The sequence below is a fragment of the Crocodylus porosus genome, unplaced genomic scaffold (genome assembly GCF_001723895.1).
Source record: "Crocodylus porosus isolate Cpor-Errol unplaced genomic scaffold, CroPor_comp1, whole genome shotgun sequence".
Lineage (NCBI taxonomy): Eukaryota > Metazoa > Chordata > Crocodylia > Crocodylidae > Crocodylus > Crocodylus porosus.
Window position 1 is genome coordinate 723,194 of NW_017728927.1, and position 24,040 is coordinate 747,233.

Sequence of the window (24,040 nt, forward strand, 5' to 3'; positions counted from 1 at the left end):
CCTTCCAGCCCTGATGTCTATGAAATCTATGAAATCTATGTAACTTCTGTCCCAGACCCCTTCCTGGTTTAAATTAAATCAGAGTCCCCCAGCATGGCCTCCAGCCCTGGGCTGGGCTGTCTGCTCCAGAGGGCACGGCTGGCCCTGCCCCTCTCCTCGCTAACCACAGCACACTGCTCCCAGCTGGCTGAGGAGATGGAGACTGCAGGCAAAACAGCATTTGCCACCCATTCCTTGTCGCTCAAGCAGGAATTCTCCCCCTCTCACAACACGGACCCCAGCTTGCATCTAATCATGGTCACGCCACTTCCATGCTAGCTAATGGTGAGAGGTGTCTGTGTGTATGCGTCTCTAATTTCACTGGGACAGGCAGACAGAACAGTGTCCACTTAAGGCTTTCTGAAGCTAATCAGCAGATAAGCCTGTAATATCCTTCCGATCCTTCATTGCTGTTTAAGAGGTTGAACTAATGAGAGAGGCTTTTGTTTTCTTGATGGGCTGATAAACTTTATCAAGCCCTGCTGGCTTGATTGCAGTTTGATGCAGACAGTATGAAGAAGCAGGGAACAGGAAATTGAAAAGCTCAGTATCATCAACAGATGCATGCACTCCACATAAGCAGTCCTGCCTCTCTTGGGGTGGGATCTGGCAACACTCCCGTCCCTTGAGCAACAAGCCAGGAAAAGCCTGGTGAGGGCTGCTTCGCCCTTCCCATCCAGGCACACCCCAGCTGGGGACTGTGCACAGAGTAGGGTTTAAACCCCTCCCCAATCAAAGCAATCTGCTGGAACCTGGCCATGCCCCCCCTCAGCTCAGCACTCTGAAAGGGAAGGGAGAGCTTGCTCAAGCACCCCCCTGGCTTCTAGCCTGAGCCACTGCAGGCATGTGGCTGCACTTCTTGATTCAAAATGAATGTCTATCCACTTGCAAATCAGTTCAATCTCTGCAAGTTAGACTAACCTGCAAAGACTGAATCAATTCAGGCTTTGACTTTCTGAATGCCTGTCCCTAGCCTAGAAGGGAATAATCACTTCCCTTGCCCTACTGCTAACACACTTACCAATGGACTCCAGCATTCCATTAGCCTTCTTGGCAACAAGGGCAACTTCTGGCTCAAATTCAGCTTACTGTCCATTGCAATGCACAGATCCTTTTCTGCAGAGCTGCTGCCAGTCAGCCCCCAGCCTATACTGGTGCATGTTCTGTCCTAAGTGCACTTGTCCTTGTTGAACCTCAAGAGATTTATTTTGGCTGAATCCTCCAATTTGTCTAAGTCACTCTGAAATCTAGCCCTACCCTCCAGTGTATCTATTACTCCCCCCATCTTGGTGTCATCTGTAAACTTGCTGAGGGTGCTCTCTATGCCATCTTCCAGGTTGTTGATGAAGACATGGAACAAAACCAGCCCTAGGACTGAGCCCTGAGGGACTCCACTTGATACTGGCTGCCAGCTAGAATTGATTACTACCCTCTGATCCCAATGCTCCAGCCAGTTCTGTATCCACCTTACAGTCCATTCATCCAGCCTGTACTACCTTAGCTTGCCTGTGAGAATGTTGTGGGAGACTGTACCAAAAGCCTTGCTAAAAATCAAGGTACACCACATCCACCAGTCTCCCTGTATCCAGAGTCAGTCACCTCCTTACCGAAGGCAGTCAGGTTGGTCAGGCATGACTTGCCCTTGGCGAATCCGTACCGACTGTTCCTAATCACCTTCTCTTCTAAGTACTTAGAAATGGATTCCTTAAGGATCTGCTCCACAATTTTTCCCAGGACAGAGGTGAAGCAGATTAGTTTGTAGTTCCCTGGATTCCCCTTTTTCCCTTTCTTAAATATAGGCACCATGTTTGCCCTTTTCCAGTCATCTGGGGCCTCTTCTGATCACCATGAGTTTTCAGAGATGATGAGCAATGGCTCTGCAATCACATCAGCCAACTCCCTCAGGTGCATCCCATCCGGTTCCATGGGCTTGTATATGTCCAGCTTTTCTAAGTAGTCCCTAACCTGTTTTCAACACTGAGGGCTGCTGACCTCCTCCCTAAACTGTGCTGTCCAGTGCAGTAGTCTGGGAGCTGGCCTTTCCTGTGAAGACTGAAGCAAAAAAGGCATCAAGCACTTCAGTTTTTTCTGCATCCTTTGTTACAAGGTTTCTTCCCCCATTCAGTAAGGGACCCACACTTTCCCTAATCTTCCTCTTGCTACCTGCATACTTCTAGAAACCCTTCTTGTTACCCTTCACATCCTTTGCTAGCTGCAACTCCAAGTGTGCTTTGGCCTTCCTGACTTCATCCCTGCATGCCCAAGCAATACTCCTATACTCCTCCCTAGTTGTTTGTCCAAGTTTCCACTTCTTATAAGCTTCCTTTTTGTAATTATTTTACTGAAGAGTTCCCTGTTAAGCCAAGCTAGTCTTCTGCTTTATTTGCTAGTCTTCCTGCATATCAGGATGGTTTGTTCCTGCACTCAGTAAGGCTTCTTTGAAGTACAGCCAGCTTACCTGGACTCCTCTCCCCCTCAGACTGGCATGGTATAACTTGCATAGGGACAAGCTCTAGATTTCTGAATTGAGGCCTATTGTATGAAAACCCAATTTGAAAACATGCAGTACTACTGAACATTCACTGAACTAAAAGGCTACAGAGATGCTGCAGTACTGCAAAGTCAGAGTTTAAGGTAAAGGGAATGGAAAGAAATAAAGAGCATAAAAAAATCTTTTCATCTTACTGAAAAGTAGCTGCTGAAGAGTTCTGCAACACTTGTAAAAGCCACTCGGTGGTCATCATTTTGCACAATACAACAACACATTAACCTAATTCTTTTCTCCCAGACTCGGGTTGCAGTCTTCTTGACCTTATAGAATAGCTGGCCTGACTGACTGCTTTCCAGGTTGCGATCTATAGCATCAGTGAGGTACAAGGTCTTTTTACCCCCAAGTGGATCAAAGACAATTACAATTGCAATGATGGTAAAGATGATGATAATCCAGCTGCAACACAGAAAAGGGGAAGGAGGAAGAGATCAGTGAATCAGTGAATCCATGCTTCTAACATGTCAGATACCAAATAATCCAGCTGTTATCTACTTGTCAAGAACAACTGATATCTACCTCCACATGCCTTCACTTACCACCATTGTGATGGCAGTCCTGTGATAAGAATAACAGTACACTAAAGAGAAGTGAAACTGCCAGCCCATTTCACAAGACACCAATTCCGAGGTCCTTTTTGAGAAAGGACTGCTCTGAAATGGCTACCTAGTCTTGTGGAAAGATCCATATTATATTAACGATTTCTTAAGACATTTCACCCCCTTCTTTCTATTTCTCCTTTCCACACCCTCTTCAGGTCTATCCTTTTTTTTTATCTTTACTCCTCATCTGTTTCATTCATCGTGCCCCTGGTCTAGCTTCAAGCTTTGGGCAATTAGAAAAAACTGGAAGAAGTCACCTTACTCTATCTAGCCTGATGCACACGAATCCTCCCCCACACGCAACAAAATCTTTCTTGAAGGAGCTGTAAGGAATATCCCAGTTTTCCATGACTAGGGACTCTCCAAAGGCTATTTAAAACAAATGTAAACAGTTTTTCTGGCTTCCAATAATAGTAACATTTACCTTAGTTTATTGTTTACCTGGCAATGACTGTCCCAAAGATGGCATTTACCACAGTCTTTTCGCAATGCACCCTGCTGTCTGACACCCAGATAGCACCCACAGTTGCCCACACAAATTCAGGCAAGAAGAGAAAAAGGCGAGTATAAAGCAGTTTAGGAAGAGATTTTCTTGGCCCAGGGTTAGAAATTGTCCCTGTAATCACAAAAATAAATAAATAAATAAAAGATTAAACATCTAAAGTAAAAGCAATCTTATTGAAGACACATCAGGAGTTCTGCGCTTGAATGAAATTTAGACATGTGCAAATCCAAGTTACTTTAGATTCTACAGGAATTAACCTAACCTACAGCTCATGGTAGAACCAGGAGCTGTAACACATTGTGGTCTTTGGCAGCAAACATCTTTAGCATATAAATTATTATAAACTGGAAATTTTGGTTATTTCTGTTTTTCCAAATAAGCCCCTTAGCTGATTCGGTAGCTAAGAGGCTGCAGTTTAAGGCCTAGGTTTAGTAAAACATTTGAATAGCAAATGACATGTTTATTCTCTTAAGCACATTTAAAAAACCTGATCCAAGGGTCAGAGGTGGGACCTGGAAGATCTGCACATGCTATACCCATACTACTCTGGACAACTCCACAACAGGGGCCATTTCATTCCTTAGCATGAGGGCTAGGACCAAATCTCCCCTCCCTCACACTAGGCACAGAAGACTGGTTGACCTTCAAGCACCCATTGGTACGCTAATGCCATTCACTCCCCAGAAACTAGGTTTAAGAACTCTTTGAGCTACACCCTGATAAATGTCTCCATTCATCCAGGACAGAAGAATCCTTTTAGGCTCCTCCCGTGAGGCACAGGCAAGTTCCAGAGTGTGACAACAGCTCCCCCTTGAGATGAACTTGCCCTCCTCCTCCCCCACCTTTTTTTTTTTTTTTTAAATAGCCTATAGAAGCTATCTTTTTTCCTGCTGCTGGTGCAGCTTTTCTATTAGACAACCATTTCCTTCCCTTTTTCTTTTTTATATTAGCTTACAGGTCCCTTCATTTGTTCTGATGCAATGAAAAGACAGAGCTACAGTCACATCTCAGGCACACATTACATCAAGCACGTCAAGAATGTCACTGGTGGGGAAGGGAAGGGAGGGAGGGGGAAAAATGCTGTTTTAAAGGCAAATGAATTTTAAGAGCCACTTACCAATTTTGAATATTTAGTGTTACTACTTAGAAGTGACCTTTGGTAGGGTCTCCTCTCTTGAGAACTCATCTCTCAGAAGATATATTTCAGCTTCAATTTGATCATAATCAAGCCAAATCAATCCAGTTTGCTGAACAGAGATCCACCCTCACTTAGCCTGTGTTTAACTTGTTGATCTTTCTTTGCAATTCTTTCCTAAACCACTTTTGCTACAAAAAGGGATATCACAATAACTCTCGTTTTGTGCAATATGTCTACCTATTTACATAATAAGATAATTACAAACAAGACCAAGAGGACACCTCAGCTCTCTTCAGATGATCTTAGTCAATACTCCTTTTCCTCAAGAAAGCAGTCAAACTGTGTTCTTCGAGGTTAACCTAAACTTCCCCGAGTTAGCTAGTACAGTTAGCTGTACTATTGCCTCATCTGCAAAATAAACATGTAATCAGGGAAGTGCCCTGTACAAGCCAGCACAGGCTGCAAGATGTACACTCCTTAGTGTCACAGCCAGCCAAACAATGATCTTCTCATCAATTTTTTTAACAGAATGAAGAGGGCAGGGAGGTCATTTTTAGGAAGTAGTTGTGTTTTAGAACAGGGCTTGGCACCCTTTTAGAGTGGCCAGTCAGGAACTTGTTAAACTGCTACCACCACAGGCCCCATCCCCACAGCTGATTCCCCACTGCTCTGATTCCCTTCCACTTACCAGGTGCCAACAAAAAAACACAGCGAATGCGAAGGGGAAACAGCAAATTTGGTGGTGAGAGTACAGTGCAGGTGACCAAGCTGCCACTTTAATGAGGCCCCTTTAAATCACTGATCTCAAGCCCAACCCCTTTAAGGGCTGCCAACCTATGTTTTAGGAGTATTTATTGAGTTAAAACAGCAGCATTTACCCAAATTAGCAAATCAGGTGGGACAGGTTTGAAATACAAGAATTCACATGTGAATTTCTGAGAAAACTACATATTCCCTTTCCAGTTCAAGTTAAAACCCCTCCAATGACATCCATCCTGCAGAGCAATCCCTCCTCTTCTTTGGTACTTACACATAATTAGATCACTGCATTCTTGTCCCTTGCCTTAGTTTGGCCAAGTTTCAGATTTAATTTTCAATCTTCCTCAGGGAAAACCATTTCACCAGCTCTTCTTTGAACACTAGGATGTGCCAGGGTTTAAGTTGCTAGCCTAGGACTTGGGTCTGAGACCTTGTCTGCTAGGTTTCCTGTGTGACTTTTGCTATTTCGCTCAGCCTTCCTGTGCTTCAGATCCTACATGTAAACTGGGGAAAATAATCCCTACCCTCAGAACACCTCTAAAGTGACAGAGTGTCTGGTAATGAGGTATCTGAACAGAAAAGAGAGGAAGAACCATTATAAGCACTTCTGTCAGAGCAGATGCACCCTGAATCAGAATTAGAGCCTGCACAACATAAGTTAGCCTTCCTTCTTCAGGATGAATCTCTCCTGTTTACGGTGTCAGCATTGTTGGGTTGGCCATGTGCTATATGACACTTCTCCACAACAGCCTACCTACACCTTAAGATTCTTGCTATGTGGCACTGAATCCAACTACACAGGCCACTGCTCACAAGTGTCATTACAGAGACTCACTATGCCTGAAGAAGGGTGACTGCACCCAAAAGCTTGCTAGGAACTTTCCCCCCCCAACTACTCAGTTAGTCTAATAAAAGATATCACATCTACTCAAAGAACCTTGCCTGCCTATGTCCTGAGACCAACACAGCTACAGCCAAAAACCCAGCATTATAGAGCAGATATATTTTGCAAAACTTCCTTGGGGAATTTGTCAGAAACATTAAAAATAGTCCAGGTTTCCAGGTCATTTGTTAGTGAACTAATGTTTACTAACGAACCCAGAGGGAGACGTAGCAACATGGCATGATTTCACGGTGACGGGGTTTCCTGGAGTTCTGCCATTTTTGGCTACCCCCAAGCTATGTTAAACTGTTACTGCACATGGCTAGAGTGAGCAAACAGAATTAATCTGCCCGTACTCGTAGTATGAATGTCGACAGGTGGCTGTCAGGGCGCACAGTTTTTGTACCAACATTTTAATGGCACATTTAAGTAAAACAAAACACATACATAAAGCTGCTGCGGGCACAGAATAACGCAGGCTCGTACCTCGCATACTGACGCACACAATGGCCGATACAGCGCATATGATGGCAGCCAAGAGGAGGAGGAGGACCAGCAGGTAGGTGTGCAGGAGTTCTCCTCCGGTGCAGTTGAACCTCTCCTTGTGAACGGAGTACAGGACGAGAACGCCGACCCACCTGTGGGGATGCAGACCGTGGTGTGTCACAGCGGGGAAGCAACAAAACAAACGCGTCACCGCAAAGCAGGGCCACTCACAAACCATCTCATTTATAAACGTGACCCACATGCCAGGATGTCTCGGAGGTGCCAGAGGCGTGCGGGAGGTGGCGGCCTATGCAATTCGCCCCAGGCCTGGCCTGGATGACACGCTGGGTGCAGCCAAGGCAATGGGGCAGCTGCTGCGTTAGCAGGTCCTGGGTCCTTGCAACCGCCCGGGGCACTCAGGGAACCGTGTCCCTGGCCTGGGGGGAGACCTTTTTTTTTTTCCGTTTTTTTGCACCGGTCCTGGAAGCACTGCAATACCAGGTCAATGCATGGAGTGGATGGAGCACGCTCCGGTTCCACCACCCAATACCAAAAAGAATCTGCTCAATATAGACCTCCTATGGAGGACATATCAGAGACAATTACCCTGGGGAGCTCGCCTACGTGGTCACGCTGCTTCCCCTACCAGATGCCACCGCCGAGCGCAGGAAGAGCGCGGGCCCGCGCGAGGGCATGGTGCTGCGACCGTTAACGGCCCACGGCCGCGGACCCTCAGGGGTAGGGTGAGGGGCTCTTACCAGATGAGCCGCAGGAAGAGCTCGAAGGCTCCGGGAAACACGAAGTCGTCGCTGCCGATGGCCCAGCGCCGCCCGAACAGTATCAGCCCCGGCATCGTGCGGAGCCCCGAGCCCCCGCCGCTACCTGCGCTTCACCTGCCGCGCGTGACGTCACAGCACTCTGACGCGCGCGAGCCTCAACCAGGCCCGGCAAATCGTCTCACGCCCTCCACGAGCCCGGCGCCTGCGCAGGGCGGGGGTAGCCCCGCTGCCTGGAGCATGCGCACAGCGCACAGGGCGGTGCCTGTCTGAGGGGAAGCGGCAGACAGGAGCTGGACGCAGTGGGCCCGGTCAGTACAGCAGTCTATACGCTCCACCCGCAAGAAAACGATACAAACATGTATGCTTGAGAAACTGCTGTAATCTTTGACCAGGGAAAAAATATGCGATCGAGAATATGTGACCTGTCAACTTGGCCGGTTTGCTGTCCCTACAGTTCATTACCGTATTCGCAGTTTCTTACTTCCGGTTCCCAGTTCCTTTTTCAAAGCTAATCTTGACACAATTAAAGGTTGTTAATAAATTAGACATGCTGAAGAGTTAGAATTTCATTAGAAATGTATATTTACTAGTAAAAGTTGATATGTTTCAAGTACATCGTGAATAAAGAGCCAAGATTAGGTGGGGATTATGGGGCAAAATCCTTTTTGGGTCACCCCAAACCACATGTCCCCATTAACTGGGGGCACTTCTGAATGGGTCTGAGCAGGGCAGTGCCCAATCCAAAACTGGAGCCTGAAAAACCTCCTCTGGGAGAGTCCCTCAGCGGCAGAGAGGTGAGGTTTGGGGATAAACCAAGCAGGATTTTGTCTGGAAATCCCAGCCCAATCTTAGCCTTCTACACTGTGCTGCTTACAGAGCACACAAGCCTGTGTGGTTGTCAGCTGGCTGGCATAAGAAAACCAAGCTTTGGGTTAGGCAGCAGACTCATCCAGCAGTGTGCCTCAGTCAGGAAGATGTGTGATTTGGGCTGACTGAAAGGGAGTTTTGCCCCATAATCCCACTGCAAAATAAACTCCTTATTTGGCACATCATATTTAGCATGCAAGCTGTGAGGGGTGGGTGTCAGGTACCAGGCTAGCAATCAACAACCAAGTATTGGGTTGAGCAGGGACCTGGCCCAAGCTTCTTCAGGGGAGTCCTCAGGTGAAGAGGTATGTTTTCAGGGTAACCAAAGTAAGGTTTTTGCCCCATAATCCCAGCCCCAAGTCAGTTTTTTATCCATAGGAACGTACAGTTTGGGGGACTGTCAGTTGGCAGGCTGGCATGCAAAAACCTAGCTTCGGGTCAGGCAGCACCTTACCTAAGCTTCTTTGGGGGGGTCCCCCAGTGGCAGATGCATGCCTTGGGGTGGGCACTAAAGGATTTTCACCCATAATCCCAGCCCAAACACAGCTTCTTATTCAGGGCATTGTACATGGCACAGGTTCGGGGGGGGGAGGGGGAACAACTGTCAGTTGGCAGGCTGGCATATGAAAACTAAGCTTCAGGTTGGGCATGGCCCTGCTCAGAATTTTTTGAAAAAAGTCCTCAGGTGGCAGAGACATATAGAAGGGGGTGACCTGAAAAGGACTGTGTCCCATAATCCCAACCTCATCTCAGGTCCTTATTCAGGGCTTTGTACTTGATACATGATGCTATTTTATATTTTTATAAGTCAACATACATTTCTGATAAAATTCTAATTGTTTTGTATGTCTGATTCATTAATACCAGCCTTCAACTGTGCAAACATTAGTTCTGGAAAAGGAACAGGGAATAAGGAACCAAGCCTAGCCTTTGTGATGAGGCTGAAGTTATCTGGCACATGTTGTTCTAGGGTAGCAGAAAGTACAACCAACTCAGACTATTGTGCATTTTTCTTGGAGTTGTCAACACAATTTCAGCTTTCTCATTAAACTACATATATAGCCATCATCCTCACAGCAGAAACCTTTGCAAGACACAAAAAGAATGAATACTAATACAGGATTTTCTCTGTTGCAAAGAACTCAGAAAGATCACAGCAGGTCATATTTCTTCTTTTTTTTTTTTTTTTTTTTTTTTATAACACTATGGATTCTGAATTGAAATTGTTACGCTTATTCTCTCACGGCATTCCTGCTCGCTAAACAATGCTAACATTGCATGGCATCCCACAGCAACCTTGAAAGACTCTCAAGGCATCCCAGTATGACATGGGACCCTGGTTAAGAACTATTAGTTTAGGTGCTCCTCCAGGAAAAGGGGTACAGAATCTTAATACAAGAACAAAGATACAGTTTTCACCATTTCATAAAATGTTTATTGAGGATTGTAACACAGGATAAATCATGCATCAGCTCAGTAAAAAGGGAATCATTTAAAGAATATAAAGAATGGGAACTGGTGCCGCCGATTTTGAAACAAACTTATAAAAATCATACTAGTTGTCCAAAAGTGACATCAATATTCACTTGAAGCTGAACATGGACACTTCTTGTAATTCAAAAGTAAAGTATTAATAAAAAAAATGTAGACCTTGTTTAAAATGATCACTTACAGTTTCCTGAAGTTCAACCTTAGAGTTTCAATAGTAATTTTAATTAATGCGTAGGGCTCTACATCCAAGATGTTTAAGTGTCTTTTCCAGAAGGAAGAACAGAACAAGAGTGTTTGCTCGTCTCTAAGCCATGAAATCATACCCTTACCTTCTATGACCTTTATTGCCACCAGATACTTTGCAATTGCCTTCAAGACATGAAAAAAAGTAGATGGCACAAATCATGGTGGCCACAAAAGTGGATCTCTGATATCTTTCTAGTGTTAAAAAGGAGATTGCGGTGGTGGTGGTGGGGATAATCTAGCAACTAACAGGAGGGAAAAAAAAAACATTTAATAAGCCATGATTGCCAATTTTAATGGCACTGACATTTTTCATAAAGAACTCCATGTCAGCAGATGGCACAGCATACTGGGAGCCACAACTTCACATCAAATATTGGTGGGTTCATGTGTTACAGATATTTGCCTTTCATAAAAATAAATATAGTGGAATGAAAACTGAATCAAAGGGAAAAGCTATGACTGCCATCCAGCAGGCAGTACACATTTATTTGTGTGCACTGAGTGTCAACCAAATCTCAGAGAATCCTTGAAAAAAAAAAAAAAAATAAAAAAAAGTTTGCACTTATTCCTGGTCATAAACAACCTCACAAAAACCTCACTTTTGGAACTATTCCAATTGAAACTACACGCTGAATTTATTAATACAGTATTAAGTTTCTTTATGTAAAAAATCTTTATACATAGTAATAAAAAAAGGTCAAGGCAAGATGCATCAAACAGAATTCCGCTGGTTGTTCTTCCTCTATTCTTAGAGCTGCTGCTGATGACCTGTGCTAGAAAGTTGTTTCTGATTTTCTCTCTCAAGCATCTTTGCCTTTGCTTGTGGTAAGGATTGTTCTGTCCAAGCATCCGGAAGAACAGATGCTGGTGATGATTTTTGGCACTTACGCTGGCAAGCTGAGCTTCTTTCCCTTGAGTACTGGGGGGTAGGGGGAAGAGAGAGAAAAGTATAGAAGTTAGTAATACATGAAAGATGTACATAGAAAACTAGAGCTGTGAATTATCTGATACATTTTGCTCCTTCAGAAAAATCACTGTTAAAAGAAAGGGTCTGTAATCAGGTCCTCAACTCTCATCTCTATACCAATAAAGTTATCTTCAAGCTGAGAGGGAGAGGTTGTTCGCCACTGCCCTCTTGTATGCACAAGGGAACTCTTGTAACATGAATTTTGCCTGGTGAGTGTATGTTAATTCCATTATGACAAGTGTAACCAACATAGCATTCACAATCCCACAGCTTTATGGTCCTACCGGGGGGGGCGGACCATGAGAAAGGGGCAGGCCAGTTAATAGCTCTGTAAGGCTGCCAACTTCTAGAATTCAGATAAAGTAGCCACTAAATCCTATTTCTTGGTGGAGGTTTTCTTTCTACTCAAAAACAAACATGCTTCTTTGGACCAGGACTAGAACTTTTGACAACATGGAAAAGCTGGGCTAATTGTACACCAACTCCAGTCTATGTCAATAAAATTCTCTTTAGGCATACAAGACAGATTATACAAGACAACATGTGTGGCCAGAAAAGGATGGGTACCCTGGCTATTCCAAGGAAAAGGTGTACTGTGAATATACTGGACCTTATTAGTTTTAAATACACCATAGGCTCCTGATGGATTATACTTACCATAGTTCTACTCATACTAGAACTCAGACAATTTACGTGACAAACTACCAAAGCAGTATTAATAAGTTTAACATGCCTATACTGATGATCCAAGAGAAAGAGTTACTTCTCTTATGCCTGACACCCACAGAATAAGCAATGTAATCCTAAAGTGAGAGTTACTTACCTTTTGTTACATACAAATAGAAGAAGTCACAGTAAAGAATGGTCTGGACCACACCAGCAACAACAGCTATGAGGTCAAAGAAACCCTCAAAATAATAGCGCCAAATCCAATTGATTAAGTACAAGGCACGGTAGAGACCCAAGAAGAAAAGATAGTGAGTAGTGATGGTCTCTGCTTCTCCAGTTTTGCTGATCATGAAAAGTTGGGGGAGGATAGCAACTGATTCAAGATAGATGGAGAAGGTCCACAAAATCTGAAAGGAGAAAGAAACAAGCCTGTTCAGTGTCCCTGTTGATAATCCACCCTCATATACATGAGCAAGGGAGACACTTAGCTTGACTTATCACTTTTTCAACAGATACATACTCTGAAGAGTCCTGCTTTTCTACAGCTCTAGACAAACTTTTCAAACAAGACAAATGGAAAACTGCAAATCAGCTCTAGTGAGCCAGCAGCAGCAGCCTGCTGATGGCTTGGGTCAGTCCTGATGACCTGTTCAGTTAGGAATTAGTGGTACTCAGTTAAGGCTGTGGTTTACATCAAGTCAGAAGCTTAACTACCATTAATTTCAACTAGTACAAGATGAGTGGAAGTGCACCGATACATTGGTCCATATCATATCATCACCGATAAAATAGACATTAAATCGGCAGTTGGCTTTTTTTGGCTGATAAGGTCACCAATAAATGCTGTATGCATGCGTGCAGCTGCACCATGCACATGGCCAGGAGTGTAGCCCAGCAGCCTGGAGAGTAGCACCCAGCTGATAAGTCTGTGGGGGATAGAAAGGATGTGGGTGGGGGAGCAGATCAAGGCCCCAGCAGTGAGGGAGGGAGTAGGGCTGGGGGAGGCCCTACCCAGCTGGAGTGGAGTGGGGCATGGGACAGAGCCGATGTTCATCCAGGGCCGTGGGGGTGGGAGGGGAGAGAGGGGCTGCTCCTGTCACTGTGCACACCTCCAGGGGAGGCATGGAGAGGGCGTCCCTCCCAGGATCTATGCATGGGGTGCTCCAGCCTCTTGCCATCAGCTGTGCTCAGGTTGGGCAGGCAGCAGCACTGGGGAAGGAGGCTACAGTGAATTTTGGAGTGGCTCTAGCCCCCCCACCGATAGGCGCCCGTCTGAGTGCCACCGCTGCCTACCCCATCCAGCCCGAGCGCAGCCATCAGGAAGAACCTGGAGCAGCTCCAGTCCCAAGCATACAGCAAGCATTCTGCCCTCATCCTGTGCAGATCTGGGGGGCACATGACCCCATGCCTCCCCTGGGGGTGCATGCATCAGTGGAAGCCACCCCTGCCCTTCTCCGCATCCCTCAGACAAGCCACAGCTCTGTGCTGCACCCTGCTCTGTCCTGGCTAGGCAGTGCCCTCCCCTGCCCCACTCCCTCCCTCACTGTGGACACCTCAATCTTTAAAATCAGTGCACCCCTAAAGATCAGGCCTAATTACTAAAAAGCAGGAAGAACATCTTCAGTTTACCAATGGTGGTTTCTTATCTACTTTAATTGGTTGAAATGTCTTTTTTTCCCCCCAGTCACATGAATTGTCCAGTTAAAAGCAAGCAGACAAAATGGAAATAATGCCCCGATTAAAGTTTTACATGGAGAATCCTCTCTTTTTTTTTTTTTTTTTTTAAAGCTGCCTAAATCTTATTCTGACTTGAGATTTAAGTCAGTTTTGTTTAGTTTAGGATTAATTTTTTTTAAAAAGAAAAAAAAAAGTTATCAAAACTTTCCAATATTTAGCAAGCTTCTTGTTCACCCCATAGAAAATACACACATGAAGGTGTTTGGTAGTACAGGACTGCATTGAAATATGGAAGTCCCTTACATTCAGTCCTAATAAACTATAGTAAAGTTATTATCTTTCCAATGTGGTTATAAATTCCTCCATGTACATCAGATGCTAGTAATACAATTCAAAATTTCTGCAATTCTTTTAGATTTCACCAGATGGCACCCAATACTTGCTAACAGCCACACTGGCAAGTTTAAAAAGGCCCAGAAGACATCATGAAGGAAAGAATATTGCCAGGTTAACACTGCAACCACCAGTATACATTAGGAACATGGTATCCTTCTGTACACTAAAAGAATTAAATGGCATCTGGTTTTAGTGTCCCAAATGATTAAAACAGATTTTGAACTGTTGTCTTTACACAAATTAAAGTTCTCTCTCAGGTCCAGACTGTGTTCGTTAAAAGTATGGGCTGAAGTCTACGTCTAACAGATCTACCTATTCCAAAAGCAGACTTTTAGAAGCATTTCTTATTCCAAATATGCCCTAAAATTATTTTTTTCACAATCCAAACATTTCTAGCAAGTATATTTTAAATAAAGCTGCATATTTACAGAAAACTAACAAACCATCTTAAGAGTACTGGGGATGGACACTCGCATACTCAACTAACCTCTAGAGGAGAGAAGTCATGATTAACAAGAAATGAGAGTCCACCAACAGGGACCACCAGAAACTCCACTCGGAATGTATCATGGTTTCCATCATAGGTAGCCTTAAATTTCATGTAGATCAGGTACACAGTGGCATATGAGCAACCAATGTAGATAAGCTAAAGGACAAAAGCAGAATACATTATTAGATCATCCGCTCTTCTGTGTACAACCCCCTTCCCCTTAAAACTGTGTCTTTCTGGTCATGTAAAACTCCGAAAGCGCACACAAAGCACACAGATGATATGGGATTTTAATCCTTTCAGAAGAGCACCAATTCCAAAGCTAATTACATATATACTTTTAAAATCTAAGTAATGATTGTGGTTATTACATTGCCACTTCTGAAGGTAGTTTGTATTGTAACCTTCTATTTTCATGGAAAACATAGCCCTAAAAAGTGAAATGTGAATTCATGCCTTGCCTCTGGCTGAAAGTAAAAAGGAAGAATTGACACAAACCCTTACAAGGTAAGGAGTGGAGAGGGGACAGGGAATGGGGGTAGGAGGAGAAGTAGTTCTCCCTATAGCAGCCTTCAACTACCAGAAGGGGGTGCTCCAAAGAGGATGGAGCTGGACTGTTCTCAGTGATGACAGACCACAGAACAAGGAGTTACAGCAAGGAAAATTTGGGTTAGATGCGAGAAAAATGCTGTCACTAGGAGGGTGGTAAAAATCACTGGAACAGGTCACCCAGAAAGGCTGTGGACTCTCCATCTTTGGAGGTTTTTAAGACTTGGCTAAAGAAAAAGCATTGGCTGCAAGGTTCCTGCTTTAGCAGGGGGTTGGGCTAGATGACCTCCTGAGGTCCTTTCCAACCCTTCTTTTCTATGATTCTATTGAAGAAAGAGATGAAGGAAGGAAGGAAGAACCAAACCCCTAGCCAAATATTTAACTTGTATCTAGGCATAATCCATTCACACTATGTCCTTTGGGACTTTTTTCAAATATTTACAACTGTATTTTTCAAACACACAACTGCAGCATGGGATAGCAGACAAACCTAGGTATGGTCTTTACGGCATACTCAGTCCTCTAACAAACTAGACTTACTCCATGGTTCCAAACTAAGATTTTAAAAGCTCAAGATATTTGTGCCATACATGACTCAAAGGGGTTTTTTTTAGTTTTTATTTTGTTTTTTTAAACGAACAACCAAAACAAACTGGGTACATAGCTAGATGCCCTGATTTGACAAAAAACATTTTTAATTCTGTCAGTGACTTAATCTTAATAATGCTTTGAATTTGTATAGCACTTTATAGGTGTTAGATTTCATACCAGTTTGTGAGAGGGAGATAGATAACCCTATTTTACAAATGAGGAAACTAAGAATCAGAAATATTAAATGACTTACTAAAGTCACAATCCAAATCACCCCAAAATGAGAACCTAGATTAAAGTCTAATTCAGAAGACTACTACATTACCTCCAAAACTAGTCATTTAATCTGCCCAATTCAACATATGTAAATATTAAAATATTCCAAACCAATCAGTAGACTATTGGCATTTTCTAGCTCCCTATGACAGAGCTGATCAAAGGTCAGATCACTGTATGTGGATGTAACTTTGATTACCAGCCAGGTAAGAACATTTGCTGCAAGACAGCAAAAAACAAAAAAACAAAATGCGCAAAGTATTAAAAAGATTAAAAATCCCAAAGGATTACCATACAAATTCTTCAAGGATATTCAAGTGAGCTGAATGGGAAGGGTTACACTCAGATCCTAATAAAATTATGAGCTCATAATACAAAATGTAGTCATAAAAAGCATTCCATGTAAAATTAAGATCTTTTGAATCGCTTCATTACAGCATCACAGGTAGCTGGCAACAGTCCTGTGCCTTGCATTTATTTTAATCACCATAAACAGCAAAATGGGAAAATTCTGTACATTGTAAGGGTCAGTGAAACAGAGTAGCTAACATCACTTTTCTACAAGACTTGGTAAAATCTTGGCCCCACTGAAGTCATTTTGCCATTGACTTTAAAAAGGTCACAATTCCATTTAGTTTAGAGCTGCAAGATTTCAGCTCATTGACAGACATATTTATACGGTAATTTATACTTTTGCTTATCACTGGATAGGTCCGAGCCACACTCCTAAGCATATGCACAGAACACAATGAATTTTGTATTTGTTGAATCTTTTCATGTTTAAGGATACTAGAGAACCCAGGACTCAAGGAAATTGAATCTAGTACTGCTGTACACTATTGAGAAGCCAACAATGGTTTGGGACTATCAGATGGTCATTATTTTATTAAGCTAGCACTGGATTCAAGGAGAGGACCAACTCTTTTGTGGAAGAAAAAGTTCACATGTATGAGTATAAACATCACGTGTTTAAATCTTCACATTCTTTCTTTTGTTAGCTACAGCAGGAGTTTGCCCTAGAGATCAGACAGAGAACCATGACACTGAATTATGACCAACAGATAAACAGAAAAGAAACAGAAAACTGGCAATAGCCACTCCCTAACTGAGTTAAGTATTTAAACAGTTGGACTCAAGCTCTTTAGCACTACCCATGAATAATGTGGCAACAGGGTGAACAGCCTGTTTCAAGAATACTTTACTCAATCCATGGTTTTTCACATTAATATAAAACTTAATTCACTGATTTATTATAATCACATAGGTTTGACTGCTCCAAGCAGGTTTATATGACCCAAAATTTTGTTACAATATTGCTCTTCTGTTATTAGTTGTTTTTGAACTTCTAGTAACTATTACCAAGAATAGGGTTACGTGATCTTTTGACCTTAACACTGCAACACTCCTGGAAGAGGAAAGTGGACTTGAGACATCTGAATTCATTGCACTTTGGTGCTGCAAATTCTCCAAATATTTTTCTTCCATACCCTGCTGCTGTATCAGACTCAATGTAGAAAAGAAGCCATGTCAAAAAAGAAAGCGGAAATAAAAAAAAAGGAAAAGAAAAAAACCCAGAACCAATAACACTAAAAGGTACAGTTAATAAGAGAAACATGGAAGTTGAGGAAATATACTTAGCAGTGCTTTGATTTCTGGGGCCAGTTCCTGAGAACTTCTTGGGCAGACTTGGACGGGTCATTCATTTTTAGACTTGGATAAAGGCTTTTCTTGTTTTGTAATAACTGATGTTTTTAAGTCGTTATGAACTAAGGGCACCTATACACATGATGGAGCTCTGCTCTGACGCATGCTAATTAGCATGCATCAGAGCGGACTTGACTGAGTTGAAGCACCCCTGCTGCCATTTTGAAGTGCAGGACACCAAATGCACATGACCCTGCTAGCACTTTAGAGTGGCTCCCAGAGTGCCCCCCACTCCATTCCACCCCAGAGCACGTGTATGGATGCCCTAAATGTCCTATATTTATGCCCTAGATGCAACACTTGATCTTAGCCCACAAGAGGCCAAGAAGCAATACAGTTTATTACATAGCTTTTAAACAAATCACTTATTTCAGCTTTCTTTTTAAATACTGTACTTGTGGCAGCATTTACTTTGGATGTAAAAATCTCCTTTTACAAGCAGCTTTTAGAGATCTGTAGTAGTGAAAGTATATTTCTACTGCAGTGAAGACTTCCACATGCCTTATCTGAAGTGCTCTAGTCCTTTACTCAAGTGGATAATATACTGGACCACCATCCACCCCAGAAAAGCTTTTGTTAATGAAATTATGAACTACGCGTGCAACAAAAATGACTAGCTTTTCTCACTTATTCAATATACTCTACCTTCATAGATGTGTTATACAATGAAATGAATGAAGTGAAGAGATCCAGATAACGGGTGGTGAAGACCAGTGCAAACAGAAGCTGGCTTTTCCCAGAAATACCTAAAGCAATAAAGGAAATAATTATTATACAAAAAAATTAAAAAAAAAGAAAGAAAGAAAGAAAAGATGATGTTCTTCAAAGCATTTGGGGACAAGGGTGAGTGCAAATCCTTATTTCCAGCTGGGTTGACTACACAATTAGGACAAAGACTGGAGCTCCCAAAACCAAGCACAAGCGTCACAAGTTTGCCCATCTTAGTGATATCAAAACCAAGATGCAAAAGGCACCACTAAGCTATGCAACGAATAAGTGATCATATTTTTAAGATCTGGATAAAAGTTATTAGAAGTCATTCACTGACAGACAGTTCACAGGTCATGGTTTTGGAGAGCATGGCATCTCTTCTGTATCATCACCACTAGTCTCTGCACAGTAAGGCTCAATTACGTTAGCAGACATTAGCTTCGTGTTGTACTGAAGATTGTGACAACTCTGTCGCATTGTCTATTGCTGAATAGCTCAAAAGGTACAAAGACAGAATTTGTGAACAGCATATACTGTTATTCCAGTGATAAGAGGAAAGAACATTAACACCAACTGCTTAGTGACTTGAAAGCTATTAAAGATACTGTAATGCTGTGCATTGCCTTCATAAAATTAATTTTCCCACCCATAACAAAACAAATAAATCCTATGCAACAATCAAAGAATGCTTATTAACACTGAGGATAAGATTTAAAAGGCCTCAGTGACATGGAGCCTGAATCCACTTTTCAAAAGTAACCTGGAAAATTAGACTTTGGGGACTAAGGTTCTGACCCTGCAAAAACTTGTGTGCACACTTAACTTTGACTTCAGTAGGACTACACTCAGTGCCTGAAGTTAAGATAAGATTTTGCAAGGTCAAGGCAAAAGTTAAAATCACTCAGGCATTCCTGAAAACTGCCTGTAACTTATTACTTGTTATTACCATTCTGAGCTGGTACTCCAGTGCAAACAATGGCATCCCTATTCAACACTTTTCTTGACATGCAAGTATTCTCATTGCCCAACTGTTTTAGGCAAAAGTAATCCCCTCCCAGCCATTTTAGCTGAACACATTCAACATTGTTCAAAGTCACAGAGAAGAAGAAGAAGAAGAAGAAGAAAGTATATCCAGTATTTGCAAAATTGTACTATTTTATAGCAAGGTAAGACCAAAATCTACAAATCCCTACTCCTCATAACTGAGGTCCACAGAACTCATTTCTTTGGTAAGGACTTTTACAAGCCAGACCATGAACAAGAAGAATCCTTTACGATGCTTAAACTCTTTTAATGCTGGCTGAAGAGTAACTGAGATGGAGTCTCCACAAATAAAATCATGAATTACACCTAAAGGGAGCGTGCCGATATGTATAGCACTGTATTACTGGAGGAGCTCAATGGACAGAATCCTAAAATAGCTTAACAGTAGTAATTGGTAATTTATTAAGCATTTGATTTACTAATTTCATGTGAGATAAATGTTTATCATAAAACTTAATGCTAACAAACTGCCAATCCCATAAAGCTCAGCATAGGAGAGGAAAAAACATAAAAGCCACAAACCTTAATTTATACCAATGGGCAGACATGGTAGAGCTTGTTTATCTTTTCTAATCTGGAATTTTCCAAAGTTAGTTCACAGAAAATAACTAATGTGCTTCTTGAGAGAAAGCCACATTTTGATGGTAAATTGCAAGCAAAATACCATTTCAGCACTACAAACCTGGAGAAGTCTCTGATCATGAGCTCCCAAACCAAGAAGCTCTCAATGTGCTGGAAGACAGTGGAGTTGAATGGGCACAGCAAAGGCAGGGACTATACTATACAACCATAACTAATCATTTAGCACTAGGCAGAACAGACATAACAAGACCTTCTCTGAATATATTAAATCAATGCTATATAGCCATGTCTATATATTTAAACATATTGCAATCTGAATTCAATATACTTGGTAAGTTACATAAAGGAAATGAAAATATGGCACTAAAATCTACAACCCTCCTATCAATTCCCAAAAAGAAAGATTTAACATTTATGGACTTCCATAAGCCATTTAAACTGAACTTTATGACTTTCCCAGAATGAAGGGTGCACAACACTGTTAAATCAAATCTAAAACTAGAGAGAACAAGATCAGCAGGGCTTGAACAATTTACTGGAAAACAATGCAAATATATGCAGGTCAGCATTAGGGACACACACACACAAAAAATGAGGGGTAGGGTCAATGACTGCGAGTGACCCAGGCTACAGGTTAGTCCAAAAGCTGGGAAATATCAACATCTGTAACCCATGGACCCTTAGGGCCTGCTGTCAATGAATGACAGCACACCTACCCCCTGCAGCTCCCGAAATGGAGGAGGTAGTTTTTGCTGCTTTTCTCTGCTCAAGAGTCTTTTGCATGCCTGGGGTGCAAGTCTCCCATGTTCCACCTCACCCACGAAAAGCTCTTCAGGCTTGCACTCCCTAATGTTGCCAAAAAGCAACAGTGATAAATTGCTGCACTTAAGGCCTTCACCAAGTCCCACAGCCAAGAACAGCAGTTGGAATTCACTGGTTTTTGGTTGGTTTCATTTTGCTGTTGCTGCTCACAAAAATCTAAGTGATGATGTGGCTCAAGTGCCCTACTTACAGATTCAGGGAGAAAAACCTTATACTGATTACCATTCCCAATTCAAACCACAATTCAGCCATCAGGAATAGAAACTCAAATTTTCACCTTAAGAAAAGAAAAGAAACAGGGAAAAAATTATTACAGAAGAACTGATGGCTCAACCCCCCCAAATCGCTAAGGAAAGTTCTTACTAGCCACTGTTAAGTGGTAGTTCAAGCCCCAAAATGGGCACTGAAAATATTTTCAATAATGTAACTAGTGCCTTATGTATCCTCATGCAATTCAGACCAGCCACTCACACCCGACACTGAACACATACCCCAGAACCATACCGTAAGCTTCAAGCTGGGGTCAGGCAAGGCTGTATCCAAAAAAAACCCAAAAAACCAAAAAAACCCAAACAAACAAAACCTCAAACTTTCTAATTTTTTTTTTTTTTTTTGGGCAGAAAAAACTAAAACATTTGCCTTTTCCTTGCACACTAGGCAGGTCTTAGTAACAGTAACAATGACAAGTGTGAGATCTTTAGCATACCACGAGCTGCTCCGTGGCACATACTGACTCCAGCACAAACAATACAATGAAAGATAATATTAAAAAGAAACAAAAAAAGCTTCATGCTCTTTTACTCTGATCATTTAGTGTATTCAGTACATAACTCAACAGCCTTTGCAACTACAGGTCATCTTTAGCATGTTGCAAGGAATATTGGGATAAGAGCAAATCAATTTTCGAGCAGTAATTTCCAGAACAAACGACCTAATTTGATTTAAAATGGATTAGAGAACACAATCCGCATAAAACAGTTCTTGGAAGCACATAATTTTACAAGTTATATTGACTTCCATGTCACAGAGTATTTTTACAAAGGAATTCAATAGTTAGCAGCAGCATTTTGCCCAATTCCTAGTAATCATTTCTGAGCTGGTGTTTGGAGCAGTCTAATGTTTTTCTAAGACACTAATTTGGATGCTAATACCCAATCTGCACATCCAAAAACCTGATTTTTTTTCCCATTCTCTCTCCCATAATTCTGAAGCCATAAATTAAAAATTTGTTATCCCCTACTTTCACCTTCCAACAATCCAGTACCCTACCAGAACAACAGAAGTCAGGACTACTCAAAACACTATTAACACCCATCGTTCCTTAGCAGATCTGTAAGCACTCATTACATTCCTGATTACATAACCCACCTCTTAATACTTCAAATAGTTCAAATAGCCACTCCCCCTCCTTTCCTGTGGCTCCCAGGCTGTCTCCCCCTCATTTCCAGCTGCTTTTACAGACCCCCAAGCTCCTCTTGGAATAACAACCCTGGACATATGCAGAAGCCACTGGAAAAGAAGAGTCAGCACCAGGATGCTTGCCAGCTTTTCACGGACCTGGGATAACAGTTTGGGAATCACTCATTCATTTAGGTTCGGAACAATTAAGCTTCTTCTACACTGGGAGGAAATCAGCAGTTCAATTAGCGCTTCATTTGTTCACACTCTTACTTAGTCTGAAGAAACTGTAAAGCATATGAATGTTTGAGGTTAAATTACAAAATGCTTTAACAAACAAGCTTGGTAAGCAATCACATAATGACCTCAAATGACAGTTATTTAGCAGCAACCAATGTGTTTCAGGAACCGCTTTTATTAACCTTTTTTATGCAAATATATCTTTATGGAATTTATCTTTAAAAAAAAAAAAAGAACAAAAAAACACAGGCTCAGCCATCTGTCACAGGGAAAAGGAAGGAGCCTCAGAAAAGCACCCTCACCCCACATGCTCTCTGAAAGCCAAGCTGCTTCTGCTCAGCATCTGAGCCTTAAGGATCTGAATTTATCTTTTTTCCTCACAGTAGCAAAGATTTTTTGGGGGCAATATCTTTTATTGAACCAACTTCCCAATTGTCTCTTGCATAATTCCTCAACCATCACAACTATAGCATCACTTCTTTTCCGCAGGCTTTGTTGAGCTTTCTTTTCAAGAAAGATCAAGAAATAAGCCCAAGGATAAAATTTACCAACTCCTAGATACCTGTTTAGAGGGCAGAGTAAAGCAAATTTTCTCTGCTGAAAAAATTTAGAAGGGAGGGAGGGAGGGGGCTTGGCTCAGCTTCAATTACTCTGCCTTCAATTTCTTTTAACAGGGCATGCGGAGAATGGGAGAAGTGTGGGCCTTCTTACATGAGCTCTTTTAACTCATAGTACTGGAAAAACAATAAGGAAGAAGTTACTTCTGGAGTAGGCATTAACTTCTAATTATGTGGTAAAGAGAAAGGCTTATTTGAAATGAACCTTGAGACTCTTAAAGAAGCAGTTTTGGGGAGCTAGGAGCAGGCTGGTCATCAGCACTTCAGAGGGTAAAACAGGACTCTCTGACGCTGTAGTTCTGCTGGAATAATTACTGAGCCCGTGTTCAGAGGAAGCCAGGTAGGAAGGATAGTGAGCCAAGGAACTGAACCTGGCTCTCCTGAACCCCGGCTAACATCCCGATTGTCCCCATCACCTTTCCCCAAGCCACATACCTTTTCACCTCTGTCTACAGAGACAGACTACATAACCCCATCACCTCCACAACCCCTTACCCGCCCCAGGAAGGAGCTGAACGGAGCTCTTGGGCTACAGATAACCAAATCCTTGTCAACTCTCTGGGGCTCTGTCCTGGTCCTGGGCTACCACTGGTCAATGCCGGCCCCGGACTACCGCTGCGCCTGCAAATGAGACCCACTCGCCCGCTGACATACCCGCCTCACAATGGCTCCGAAGGGAAGCACTGAATTTCCCAGACCTGCTTCTGCAAACGGCAAATGCCTGGCAAGGAGCGCCGGCCCGGGACGCAAGTGACCACCTTCCCCCGTCCCCCCACGTCCAGCCGGCCCCAGCAGCTCACTCCACAGCGTGGGCTGGACCCCGAGGCCTTCACGCTCGCCTGGGCCAAGCCCGGTCTCCCTGGCACCGTCGGCCCCGGTTTAAAGCGACTCATTTGCTCGTGTGCAAGGCGCCTCCTCGCCGCCACCCCCGAGCCCCGCTGCCACGTCCGCGCCCGGCTCCCGC

At 42.8% G+C, this 24,040-nt stretch overlaps 2 protein-coding genes across 2 annotated transcripts in view; both read right to left on the reverse strand.

Moving 5' to 3' along the window:
• The window catches only part of DAGLB (diacylglycerol lipase beta), a 19,562-nt gene extending 11,692 nt beyond the window's left edge, over positions 1-7,870 (reverse strand). The window contains exons 1-4 of the mRNA XM_019542187.1: positions 7,719-7,870; positions 6,961-7,112; positions 3,631-3,805; positions 2,725-2,986 (exon numbers count right to left, since the gene is read on the reverse strand). Coding sequence (XP_019397732.1) covers positions 2,725-2,986; positions 3,631-3,805; positions 6,961-7,112; positions 7,719-7,813 — 684 coding nt within the window. The 5' untranslated portion in view covers positions 7,814-7,870. The remainder of the gene's footprint in view (positions 1-2,724; positions 2,987-3,630; positions 3,806-6,960; positions 7,113-7,718) is intronic.
• Positions 7,871-10,018: 2,148 nt separating this feature from the next.
• KDELR2 (KDEL endoplasmic reticulum protein retention receptor 2) overlaps positions 10,019-24,040 on the reverse strand; it is a 14,310-nt gene continuing 288 nt past the window's right edge. Inside the window, exons 2-5 of the mRNA XM_019542231.1 lie at positions 18,308-18,409; positions 14,540-14,698; positions 12,134-12,386; positions 10,019-11,262 (exon numbers count right to left, since the gene is read on the reverse strand). Of these exons, the coding sequence (XP_019397776.1) occupies positions 11,228-11,262; positions 12,134-12,386; positions 14,540-14,698; positions 18,308-18,409 (549 nt within the window). The 3' untranslated portion in view covers positions 10,019-11,227. The remainder of the gene's footprint in view (positions 11,263-12,133; positions 12,387-14,539; positions 14,699-18,307; positions 18,410-24,040) is intronic.